Source organism: Callithrix jacchus, chromosome 17 (genome assembly GCF_049354715.1).
Source record: "Callithrix jacchus isolate 240 chromosome 17, calJac240_pri, whole genome shotgun sequence".
In the NCBI taxonomy this organism is placed as follows: Eukaryota; Metazoa; Chordata; class Mammalia; order Primates; family Cebidae; genus Callithrix; species Callithrix jacchus.
Window position 1 is genome coordinate 15,172,405 of NC_133518.1, and position 13,742 is coordinate 15,186,146.

Below are 13,742 nucleotides of genomic sequence, written 5' to 3' on the forward strand. Positions count from 1 at the left end.
AGGACAGAGAGAGTATAAGAAGCAGGTCTCTGGACATTCAAGCTACTCAATAGCTGAATGGGTTGTCTTTTGGGAATGGTTGAACTGTAAGGGGCTTATAGATCTTGGGACATTTGATGAGAAGTTGGCCTAACAGACCTCTAAGATGCCTTCTAACTATTAAACTGTCATGAGCGCCAAAGACAAGAGCCAGATCGTCTAGAAGGGAGGGTCACACTCGCTCTGCAGAAGGCCCTTCTCCTTACGGCACAATTCAGTATCTTGAGTGTGCTTTGGAGATTTTGAGTCTCTTTGGTAATGACAATGAAGAAAAGCTTAGAAAAATGTTTCCTTAATTTAAGTAATATAAAATTACAGTTTATTGAGACATCACCCAGGGAGCAAGAGAAACTTAAAGACAACATTCATTCACTGTAAATTTATATTTCAAATTTTAAAATTTCTATAACAATAATAGTACAATTTCAATTTGTGTGTCATAATATATTAATTAGAAAAAGGTTAACTTTAAAAGGCTAAAATATAAAACAATTTAAATTTTTATTTAATAAGAACATAGTGGAAAAGAGTTTAAAGGTCAAAATTATTTTGTAAATATTTCAAAGACCACATATAAGGCAAATTTAAGACAAACACTGTTCCACATTTACTGTCCATTCATTTGACCCTAGGAAGAAAAACAAATGAAGATGTGTTTATTTCCATAGTTTATCGAAGAAAATAAAGTGCCACTTCTGACATTTAATTTAGCCCCTTTTTATGTCACAGGTCCAGTGAAGGATGACTCACAATGCATCATGGTACCACTTAAGGATTTAAGAGGAATCAACAGAGAACAAAATTGGTGGTAGTGGTAAGAGGGGGTGGTGGAAAGACATAAAAAAGAAATATATGTGTAATAAAATAATCTGGCGTAATCATAAAACACTCAGGAAAAGCCATCACTTTTGTGGGCAGGCCTGTCTAAGGAAGTGGGGAATCTCTCTGTCCAATACTCTGCTGGTCATTTGCTGTTAGTTTTGCCTTATTTGGATTGGGCTGGGGCTTTTCAAAAATTAACAGAAGGTTAAAGGGCACTATCCAAAAATCTTTGAATGGGAACCAAGTATTTAAATGTCGTTAAGAGTGAGGGGAAGGAATGTTTCTTGAGCACCTATCAAGTGTATGCCCTGTGTCAGACCCTTATAAGAAATTTTATCCGTTTTATTCTTGCAACATATGAGGTAGGGGTTATCTCCATTTTATAAACGGGGTACCTTAAGCTCAGAGAGGTTTACTATCAATTTGCTCAAGGCTACTCAGATGATTAGTAGTAGAAGAGATAATTAAACCTCAAACTGTCTGACTTCAGAAGAGGCCCTGCATGCCAGGTTCTCCATGTCTCATAAATAATGGTGAAAACAATTATTCTCCAACACACCACTGCTCTTTGGCATGAAAATGCAAATCCACTTTTTCTCTCTATCCTTTCCTGGAGAATTAGATTCCATCGTATGTTCCCTATGACGTATGAGTGGTTTTTAGATTTGAAATGCTTCTGCGGCAAGTTTAGGTAAGATTTAAGGTATGGCTAGGAAGACATAAACATGAAATTTAGTATTGCAAACTGCTACCCTTTTGACCCCCGCGCTCCCAGTCTGAACTTTCCTGGTTTCTTTTCTGTTTTTTTGAGATGGAGTCCTGCTCTGTCGCCCAGGCTATAGTGCAGTGGCATGATCTCGGCTCACTGCAACCTCCGCCTCCTGGGTTCAAGCGATTCTCCTGCCTCAGCCTCCTGAGTATCTGAGATTACAGGTATGCACCACCATGACTGACTGGTGAGTCATGAGATGGGGTTTCACCATATTGGCCAGGCTGGTCTCAAACTCCTGACCTCATGATCTTCCCGCCTCAGCCTCTCAAAGTGCTGGGATTACAGGTGTGAGCCAACGTGCCCCATCAAGGCCTCTTTTTTATTTTACACTGCACTTACCCTCTTCTAATATACTGCTTAATTGTTTATGTTTATTGTTTATTCTGTGTCTTTCTGCTTGAAAATAGACTCCACATTTTTTGTCTGTTTTCTTCATAGATGCATATCAATTTTCTAGAAGAAAGATCAGGAAACTTTCCTGCGATGGCCTATATAATGAATACTTTAGGTATTGTGGGCTAGAAGACTTTTGTGGATCTGTCCACCTCTCCCAGTGTGGTGTTAGAGCAGCCATAGACAATATGTAAACAAGGGACTCTGGCTATAGTCCCTTGGGAGACAGAGAAGACCTTCTACAAAAAAAGTTATTGCATCGTTAAAAGCTTTAGAATGCCTAGTTTAATTTCAATTTAAATGTTAACAATAAATTAATTTGCTTTTTAAGAATTCTTTGGGCCAGGCAGTTTGAGTCTGTAATCCCAGCACTTTAGGAGACTGAGGTGGGCAGATCATGAGGTCAGGAGTTCGAGACCAGACTGACCAACATGGGAAACCCCATCTCTACTAAAAATACAAAAAATTAGCCAGGCATGGTGGCGCATGCCTGTAATCTCAGCTACTCTGGAGGCTGAGGCAGGAGAATAGCTTGAACCCAGGAGGTGGAGGTTGCAGTGAGCTGAGATCACACCACCGCACTCCAGCCTGGGCAACAGATCGAGAAAAAAAAAAAAAAAGAATTCTTTGGAAACTTCAGGGTGAGTGTGGTTTCTTTCTCATCTGAACATTGTTTTATGCTATAACTGTTTTCAACTGTCATCCATTTAATTGTCTACTTTGCCTAATTCATATAATCATTATGGTCTTTGTTCATTTGTTTTGAGGTGGAGTCTCGTTCTCTGCCCCAGACTGGAGTGCAGTACTGTGATCTCAGCTCACTGCAACCTCTGCCTCCCGGTTCAAGTGATTCTCCTGCCTTAGCCTCCTGAATAGCTGAGAATACAGGTGGATGCCACCATGCCCAGCTAATTTTTGTATTTTTAGTTGAGATAGGGCTTCACCATGTTGGCCAGGCTGGTTTCAAACTCCTGACCTCAAGTGACCTGATGCCTTGGCCTCCCAAAGTGCTGGCATTACAGGTGTGAGCTCATAACGGTCTTTGGAAATAGATGGTATACAGATCACTGATGCTGACAAAGGAACATTGATGTTGAAACAAAAAGCATTAAAATGATAATAATTTTGTCAGTGTTCCTCAAGATTATCTTCACCAAACCATATGTTGTATTCATCTGCTTAGCATTTGAAGTACATCAGAATGTATCTCATAGTTCTGTGTTAAAAAGAAAAAATAAGCTGAATATGGTGGTACATACCTGTAGTTCCAGCTACTTGGGAGGCTGAGGACTGGATTGCTTAAGCCCAGGAATTGAAGGTTGCAGTGAGCTATGATTATGCCACTGCACTCCAGCCTGGGTGACAGAGCAAGACTCAGTCTCAAATATATGTATATGTACACACACACATATGTATACACATATACTTATATAGACATATTTATACAAACATACATATGTTTATATTTATATAAGATTATATATAAGTTCGCTTTTCTTTTTTCTTCTTCTTCTTCTTTTTTTTTTTGAGTTGGACTCTCTCTCTCTGTTGCCCAGTCTGGAGTGTAGTGGTGTGATATTGGCTCACTGCAACCTCTGCCTACTGGGTTCAAGCAATTCTCCTGGCTCAGCCTCCTGAGCAGCTGGGATTACAGGTGTCTGCCACCATGCCCAGCTAATTTTTGCATTTTTAGTGGAGATGAGGTTTCACCATGTTGGCCAGGCTGGTCTCAAACTCCTGACCTCAGGTGATCCGCCAGCCTCAGCCTCCCAGTGTTGGGATTACAGGTGTGAGCTACCGCCCTGCCTGATTTAGTCTTTCATTCATTGTCACTGATTGGCAATGTGCTATTTGCAGTGAATTGCTCACAAATACTAACTTGATACTTTTTCTCATATCCCTATTTGGTTAGTAATAAAACCAAATCGGACGTAATAACTACAAACCTTAAATCATATATTTTGGTTCATTTTTGTTTGGATATAACACATAGTTAAATGTAATTCTAAATTTTAGTATACTTTGACTTCCTAAAATATACAAAATCCTGAACATAATACAATGCAACTGTAACCTCTGTCCAAAAAATGTTTCATTTCATTCTTTAAAAACTGTCTTTTTCACTTGCTTCATGTAGTTCCTCTGTGATGCTAACACGTTCAGTTTAATCTTAATGAAGTAAAATGGTACTTCTTAAATGGAAAAAGTACAAATTTACTTAACTGTATTATGAATATTGTAAAGATTATATTAAATTTTGTATTACAATCTTTAAAAACAACTTTATACCATGATAAAATGAAATTTTTTTGACTAAGAGCTTTCATGAAATTGTTATGAAAGGGGCTTTAAACACAGAATGATGGGAAATACTGATATAGTCCACTTTGTTTTATAGATGAGTTAACCAAGACCCTGAAAGGGAAATGGATGGCTCAGTTGTTAAAATTAAGCCTAGGCTTCCTGACCAGATAGCAAAGCTTCATCTTACATAACTCTAGGGGGCGCTGTTCGTATTGTTGCGACGCCATTTTCATGGACTAATGATATCGGTGGCCTCCAGAGGTGTTCAGTTCAATGGCCTTGGGTTTTAGTCAGTGCTTAATCAGTGACAGTCCCTGTTGTTAAATCTTGCTTATTTTCCTGAAGTTTCCAATATATTATTTGCAAGACCTCTAAGTTTTCAATTTCTTTTTTCCAAATTGAGGCCCACATGAGAAAAGGCAATAAAGAAGCGTTAGTTCACTTAACAGTAAGATCCTATTTTTCTTTTTAAATCAGGCCTTATGCGGGGGGCTACAAATCAGAGTTGAACCGTCATGGTCTCTGCCCTCAAGAAGTTTGAAGTCGGTCAAGAAGCAATATATCAAGAAAATAATAAGGGTGCACTATTGGGGACCTGCCATAGACTGCAGTGCTGGTGCAAAGGAAGAAGCGATCCCTTCTGTCCAGGGATGGCTGAAAGGAGAAAAGCCTCACAGAGAAGGTCACACTGTTTGCCATGGGAGATTTAGTAAAAGAAAAGCAGAAGCTACTTGTAAATACAATCGGCCTAGATTAAAATTGTCTTACAGCCCATCCCCTTCAGTGCTAGATAGGATGCATTATAAACTCAAAGCAAGGTCTCATTTGTATCTGATAGGTAACCAGGATTAACTAGAGAGTATTCAGGGCAAGCCTCACTCTAGCCTCTTTGGCTAGAGTGGTAGGCAGGAAGCCTCTAATTTCCTCTGTGAAGTTCTTACAATGCCTTCCGACTAATGATGAGATGTGAAACTGAGGATTTACTCTCAGTGACAAGAGCGTGACCCACATTAAATCCAGTCACTTTGACTGGGTCTCTGATAGGCCTGAAACTTTTAGCATCTTTCTGGGTTCCTCTCTTGTCCCACGTACTGTTACAAAGTCCTGTGGATTCCACCTTGTAAATATTTCTCAAAGGTATCACCTCGTCTCCATAGCCATGGTTGCTGACTAATGCAGATCCTGTTATTCTTCATCTGTTCTCTTGGTCCTCCTGGCCCAAGCCTCATTTCCCTTTAATTCCTGTAAGTCAATGGTAGGCAGGGATGTGTCTGGCTCATATTTCTGTCTGTAACATTTGGCTAGATATCACACACATAATATGTACCCAATAAATGTTGAGGAGCAGGTATGAATAATAAATATTGTATTTAGGCTTTGGGTTCACAATCCTTGACAGATGACAAAGGAAGTCATGCTCTAGTGAACAGCAGATACGCCTCTTGTCAAAGAGGCATTAATTACAGTCCAGCACCTTGTAGTCTCATTGCTCTACCTACCAGCTTTTTTTTCAGCTATCACATTACGTTAGTTATATGATGTAAGTGAGGAAAAAACGTTTAAAAACAATTTTTTTTTTGGCCAGGTGCAGTGGCTCATGCCTGTAATCCCAGCACTTTGGGAGGCCGAGGCAGGCGGATTACGAGGCAGGCGGATTACGAGGTCAGGAAGTTGAGACCATCCTGGCCAACATGGAGAAAACCCATCTCTACTAAAAATACAAAAATTAGCCTGGTGTGGTGGTGCACGCCTGTAGTCCCAGCTACTCAGGAGGCTGAGGCAGGAGAATTGCTTGAACCCAAGAGGTGGAGGTTGCAGTGAGCCGAGGTCACGCCACTGAACTCCAGCCTGGCGAAAGAGCAAGACTCCATCTTAAAAAAGCAAACAAACAATTTTTTTTGTAAATAAACTGAAATTTGTATGTAAATAATATAAAGTTTTTTTTTTTGTAAAGACTGCAATTAGTTTGTTATGACAGATTGAATATTGAGCAAAGAAAGATGCTGCCCTAAAGCGGTGAAAGTGATCTGGGAATCTGCAACTAGATCTCACATGAGTAACATTCCCAGCACGTACTGTGTCTGCAGCTAACATAGCAACACGGTGATACGGTAGATATCAGGGACACATCAGTGTGGCTTAGGACAGGTAGACAGCCAGCCATTCCATTCTTTAAAAACTTTTTCACTTGCTTCATGTAGTTCCTCCTTGATGATAATTAACTCAAATGGAATGACATTTCATTTCAAAACCACAGGCTAGAGCAGATCTGGAAAGGTCCTTGGAGGTTGGCCGGGGTCTGAGAGGTAAGGAAACTCAAGTTCCCGACGGCTGATTTGTGCGGCAGTGAGCTGCCAGCTTGTCCACACAGTCCCTTCTGGTTTCTCTGGCCAGTCTCGAAGGGGAAGTGTCATTGTGTCATTCCTCACCCCACACCCCTCCATTGTTTTGTCCTAATTACTTCCTCTGTTTCTCTCTCTTCTTTCCTGTGGGAAATCTCAGGCATCCAGCAATAGCCCTCGAGTCTTCTCTTTTTGAATTAGTAAATTTAAAGTATCAAACCTACATTGTGACATTCTAAATGGTATTGTACTCCCATGTTAGCGCCACTGTAATCATTCAGATATACTTATCAATCCACATGCAGTTTTCTTTGCTATAGAAAATTAGATCTTCTGCTTTTTACTCAAGTTTCTGCTCTTTTATAAAACAAATACTTTTTATTTGTTTCAAATATATTTTTTATTCATTTTAAATAAGTTATATTTAATATCTTTTCAGAAATATTTATGGCTGGGCATGGTGGCTCATGTTTATAATCGCTGCACTTTGGGAGGCCGAGGCAGGTGGATCACCTGAGGTCAGGAATTCGAGACCAGTCTGGCCAACATGGTAGAACCCCGTCTCTACTAAAAATACAAAAATTAGCGGGGTGTGATGGTAGGCACCTGTAATCCCAGCTACTTGGGAGGCTTAGGCAGAATGGCTTGAACCCAGGAGCCGAGATTGTGCCATTGCACTCCAGCCTGAGTGACAGAGTGAGACTGTCTCAAAAAAAAATATAATAATAATAACACTTTAGATTAAGATTGGGAAGCAAGAAAAAAAACAATTAGAATATTTTATATTAAAAGATTACATTGATTGCATGTCAAGACGAAAATATGTTGAGCCTATGATAATTTATAAAGTAAAAAATATACAGAGTGGTTCTCAGGATCCTGACCCCTCCCACCTACCACTCCCTCTTTGATGAAATATCAAACTGACTTTAATACATTACAATAAACACTTCAGTCTCATTTCCTCCCTCAGTAAGTTGCTATCACCCTTGGTGTGGTCCCTCTGATTAAATGAAATGCAAATATCCTGGAAAAATAGGCTTCATTTCTAAAATATGAATGTTAGCATTTCCAAAATATGAATGATATTTTGTTGGTGAGCAGCATGAAAAAGATTTTCCAAGAGAAGTGTGATGATACAGGGTCGGTAGATGTGACTGCTGATATACCACCTAAAGGAGGTGACACAGTCCAGGGGCCGGGAGCCTGCACCCCAGACTTTGCAAGACCTGAGACTGAACCCTTTTTTTTTAAATTGTACTTTAGGTTGTGGGGTCCAGGTACAGATCATGCACAATTGTTGCATAGATACGTATACGGCAATGTGGTTTGCTGCCTCCATCCCTCCATCACCTATATCTGGCATTTCTCCCCATGTTATGCCTCCCCTCCTCCCCCCATGCTGTCCCTCCCCTATCCCCCACAACAAACCCCAGTGTGTGATGCTCCCCTCCCTGTGTTCATGTGTTCTCATTGTTCAACACCTGCCTATGAGTGAGAACATTCGGTGTTTGATTTTCTGTTCTTATGTCAGTTTGCTGAGGATGATGGTTTCCAAATTCATCCATGTCCCTACAAAGGACACGAACTCATTGTTTTTTATGGCCGTGTAGTATTCCATGGTGTATATGTGCCACATTTTCTCCATGGCTGTCTCAGTGCCCTCATCTGTGAAATGGGCACAGTGAACCTTTAAGTGATGTGAGGAACAGTAACTGCCCAATCACTGCCACCTGCAATTCTTCTAGTGCCCCGTTTTATGTCACTGTCAATATGTTAGAGAAACAGAGGTAGTAATGCCCTACATTGTGATTATTTTTCCAGGTTCTGATTTCTCTACTGACCATCGTGAGGAGACTTCCTGACACAATTTACAAAGAAGAAATACAATGAGTCATTATTGTTCTGTGGTCCTGCACGAGTTCGAATTAGATCTATACAAGCGGGGTTACTTTCAAGAGCATCGGAAATATCTTAACTATAGCCTAACCCGAGGCCCCAGACCTTTAGGGTGAGAGTCATAGATGAATCTGTTTCAAAGCACATTCATGTTGCTAATGATGCAGTGGAAGACCCGTGGAAGATTTGGGGCCAGCACGTTTGCTGCCCATTTGTCTTCTGCTGGGTGGGAGAGGGTCCTCCACTGGCAAATATTTGCCTCCCTATGTTTAGGGATTGCAGTTCAAGGTTTAACTGAGTCTCTTATGTGAAGCAGATATTTCTCAATTCATTGAAAAAAGTAAAACCACTGTATCACATGACAAGAAGGAAATATTTTCTTTCCCCCTTTCATTAAAGAGGACACAAAACACAACACCGAATAATGAAAGGAAAACAAACAGGGCCATTCCATTCCTTGGAGGAGGGGCTGAGTAGCTGCAGGGACAGCTGCAGTGCGTCTGGCCTCCCGATTCTTTCCTTTCCCATCACTTTATTACTTATTGGACCAAGAATGTAGACAATTCCGGCTATGGTTGTTTCGCGTTTTTGTTCCTCGACTTAGACTCTGTGTTATGCTCGCTGGCCCCCTATGCTGGGTCTTGGAGCCGACAGAGCCACTTCAACATTCTGCAACAAGCTTTCTAAGCAGGTGGCTGTTATCCTTTCTCAGCACCACCCCTTCCCGTGAGGCCCTGGACGGCGGAGAGGACTCACACGCCCCTTTGTGTCTATCAAAGTCATCAAACCTTTCATGCCTCTTTCAAGCATTTCTCACTGTGGTGGTGGTTGGGTACCAATTGACAGGACATTCACACACCTTCACTGTGTGAACTTTAACAAGATGACCTGGATTCTACCAAAACAAGGCAACACAGAGAGGAGAGAAATAATGGATGTGGTGGTTCCTCAGGGGGTGCTTGATTCATTTCTGAAAACGTATTTTTGAACGTATAGAAAAAAACTCCTAGAAGTGAATATTCTTCGTTATAATATTGATTGTTACATATGGATCAGTTGACTTTATTCAGTTCATGAGTGTACAAATACAAAACTACCACTTCTCCGAATGTTTTTGCAAACCATTGCTTTCGCTTACAAACTTTCATGACTCTTAAATTTTCTGATATGCACAGAATTTACATTAAAAATGTTAATTTTCAGGGTGACACTTAAAAGTGCAGCTTTTTAAAGCATTGTCAGTGTTTTGCTTAAATAAGAAAAAAGTGTGAATCAGTAGTAGCATATTTTATATTATATATGTATATTTTAAGATGAAGTCTCGCACTGTTGCCCAGCCTGGAGTGCAATGGTGCATTCTGGGCTCATTGCAACCTCTGCCTTCTGGGTTCATGCAATTCTCCTGCCTCAGCCTCCCAAGTAGCTGGGATTACAGGTGCACACCACCACACCCCGCTGATTTTTTGTATTTTTAGTAGAGACGGGGTTTCACTATGTTGGCCAGACTGGTCTCAAACTCCTGACCTCATGATCCGCCCACCTCAGCCTCCCAAAGTGCTGCGATTACAAGTGTGAGCCACGGCGTTTAGCCCTATATTATAATTTTTAATAATTTTTAAACATTTTTAAACTTTCTTTTTCTTACCTGGTTGCTGAGTACCAATATAATTTTTAATGAAATGTTTAAAATATTGTTTATCACTTTCTGCATGTGGGGACCCTAATGACATCACTGTATGGGGGTAAATGAAATATAGACTCACTATGTAGAATTCTGTATTTGGACAAATTATCTGCTTTTCCTTTTAAGAGAATTGTGCATTTTCTAAAATTTTTAGTGAACAATACACATTTCACTGCTGGAAATTTTGCCAAACATAGCAGAGACTTCTACATGGTGGCAAAGGTTTGCTCAGGCTGTGTGTGTGTGCCTCATGGGCTTGGGGCAATGGTATATTTATTAATACAGAACATTATGTCCCGTTATGTCAGCCACTTATCCTCTCTAATGAAACACAATCTGCCACCATTATGAATTACGGGGTGTCAAGTCATCCCAAAACACTCACCAAGGAAATGATGCTTATTAAATTTATCTAAAACTCTCACTTAAATTAGTGTTGCATTTTATGCAGATGGGGAGGCTGTCAAAAAGTGACACTAAGAGAATCTTGTGCTAGGAAGAGAATCTTTTACAAAATACAGTGTGATTCTTAACCTCCAGTGGCCATTAGATTTCTTGGAGTATGTGTTAAAAATGCACATTCTGTGCCTCTAACTCCAGAGTTGCGGACATAATAGGGCTCAGATGGCAGGCAGAAATCTGGCCTCACAAGAACCCTGTGTGATTTTGACAGCATTAGTCTACTCTAAGAAATGCGTTATAGTTGTGTTGGCCCTGTACCCGGCTGAGAAGGCACACACCAAGAAGTTGTGTCCTGAGCAAGATGGGAAATGCTAACCGCCAAAGCCGGAGAACCTTACTTTTGAACCCAACCGATCTGTTTTCAATTCATTTCTCTCTCCCCAGGCACTTCAGGTGGCCTCACTGTTGAATCTTCATGGAGGAGACTTACCAAGCTCTGCACATATTTTTTCCCTTTCTCCCTGCCCTCCATCCCACATTAAGCCTCTGTGTTATGCCTTAGGTGACAGCCAGATGTCTGATGCCTGGCCCATGTTAAGGGGTCGTGACTGTCAGCCCTTCAGTGCGTGGTGCTCCTAGGCATGCATTCCTTTGAAAAAAAAAAAAAAAAAAGGTTGTGGGGGGCTCCAGAAAGTGTGGATGTTTGTCACAAGGAAGAAATCTCAAATACTAAACTTCCAGATGCCCTGGCAGTATAGTGGGGGAGGTGATTTGGGTTTGCTTCCCTCAACTCTTGGCAGGCCTCCTTGTAAAATCAACTCTGTTCCTAAGAACGCACAGGATTTCCTTTGCAGACTTGTGTAGAAGTTGAAGAGGACAGAACTGACCACAAAAGGCATCAAGAGTGCCAAATTCTTGTATTGCAGCTTTGCTGGTTGGGGTGGATGGAATCAACCTGAAAAAACAAATTGGCTAACACTATCCAAATTCATTTGACCCTAATATGATACTAATCTAAATCATAAAGCCAGCATGAGAGTTTGCAGTGGGAAGTATCTCTTTCCAAAGGGAAGCTGTTCAACCCATGAAGGATCAGCATCAGCATAAGCTGGTAAGAGTTTAGAATCAGGTCACTTCTGCTCTTCTCCCCGAGGCCCTACTCCAACCTTCCTGGAGGCCGGAGCCATGCGCTTAAACAAACAGGCAGAGGGGGAAAGGTTGTGAGGCCAGTAATGAGGAGGGCCACGATGAAGCTGGCTCGATTGGGAGAAATGGTTCTGGTTTTGAATCTAGCTCTCTTACTCTAGCTGTGTGTCCTTGGGCAAGATACATAAACTCTTTAGCCTCAGAATCTGTCTGTAAAGTAGGGAAGTACACTGACACATAGTAACCCTCTATTAGTACCGTATCATTAGTGGGATGATTAGCTTTTCTGGAAAAAGTTAGAAAGCTAAACTTGATGTTAGGATATATCAGCCTCTTTGTTGGGGTAGGAATGGAAATACTGGGAGAATTTCTTCTATGTATTTTCAAGTCACAGCACATCTGAATCATGAGATAGAAGCCAAGTTAAGGTGTCTGTATTAAACTATTAAAATATTAAGGATATTATTACATCAATTTCTTTTTTTTTCTTTCTTTTCAGATTGCTCCTCTCTGCAGTGACTGCAGGGCAGAGCAGTTTCCATGGCCCGGGATATATGTATATTGACAATCATTCAGATCTTTTCTTGTTTGTTTGTGACGGAGCCTTGCTCTGTCACCAGGCGGAGTGCAGTGGTGTGATCTCGGCTCACTGCAACCTCTGACTCCTGGGTTCAAACGACTCTCCTGCCTCAGCCTCCCGAGTAGCATGCTACCATGCCCAGCTAATTTTTGTATTTTTAGTAGAGATGAGGTTTCACCATGTTGACCAGGATAGTTTTGATCTCCTGACCTTGTGATCCACCTGCCTCGGCCTCCCAAAGTGTGGGGATTACAGATAGTGCTTGGCGTCTTTTTTTTTTTTTTTTTGAGAGAAAAAAAGAAAACAAAAGGAATGAAGAAGAGGAAAAAAGAGGAAGAGGAGGAGGGAGAGAGAACAGGAATGTTGCTTAATTGCCCAGGCTAAGATGCAGTCTAAAAATGCGCATTGAAAACCTCCCTTATACCATCAATCGTGCTTAATAATAGTCAACCAATATTTCATTTAAACCTGTGAGTAGGTGTGATGTGGTACTGATAAGAGTGCATATCTACAACTCAAGCAGATTTACAGGAAAAAAACAAACAAGCCCATTCAAAAGTGGGCAAAGGATATGAACAGATACTTTACGAAAGAAGACATATATGAGGCCAACAATCATATGAAAAAATGCTCATCGTCACTGGTCATCAGAGAGATGCAAATCAAAACCACATTGAGATACCATCTCACGCCAGTTAGAATGGCGATCATTAAAAAATCTGGAGACAACAGATGCTGGAGAGGATGTGGAGAAAAAGGAACACTTTTACACTGTTGGTGGGAGTGTAAATTAGTTCAACCATTGTGGAAGACAGTGTGGCGATTCCTCAAGGCCTTAGAAATAGAAATTCCATTTGACCCAGCAATCCCATTACTGGGTATATATCCAAAAGACTATAAATCGTTCTACTATAAGGACACATGTACACGAATGTTCATTGCAGCACTGTTTACAATAGCAAAGACCTGGAATCAACCCAAATGCCCATTGATAATAGACTGGATTGGAAAAATGTGGCACATATACACCATGGAATATTATGCAGCAATCAGAAATGATGAGTTCGTGTCGTTTGTAGGGACATGGATGAATCTGGAAAACATCATCCTCAGCAAACTGACACAAGAACAGAAAATGAAACACCGCATATTCTCACTCATAGGTGGGTGATGAAAAATGAGAACACATGGACACAGGGAGGGGAGTACTAAACACTGGGGTCTATTGGGGGGAAAAGGGGAGGGTCAATGGGAGGGGGAAGTGGGGAGGGATAGCCTGGGGAGAAATGCCAAATGTGGGTGAAGGGGAGAAGAAAAGCAAAGCACACTGCCATGTGTGTACCTACGCAACTGTCTTGC

General features: G+C 41.0%; 1 protein-coding gene across 2 annotated transcripts in view; it reads right to left on the reverse strand.

Moving 5' to 3' along the window:
* Positions 1–407: 407 nt before the first annotated feature.
* Positions 408–13,742, reverse strand: part of TMEM212 (transmembrane protein 212) — a 32,297-nt gene continuing 18,962 nt past the window's right edge. Inside the window, exons 4-5 of one of the 2 annotated variants that reach the window (XM_054246936.2) lie at positions 3,286–3,381; positions 408–667 (exon numbers count right to left, since the gene is read on the reverse strand). In XM_054246936.2, the coding sequence (XP_054102911.1) occupies positions 3,298–3,381 (84 nt within the window). In that variant the 3' untranslated portion in view covers positions 408–667; positions 3,286–3,297. The remainder of the gene's footprint in view (positions 668–3,285; positions 3,382–13,742) is intronic. The other variant, XM_008983460.5, reaches the window with a different exon arrangement.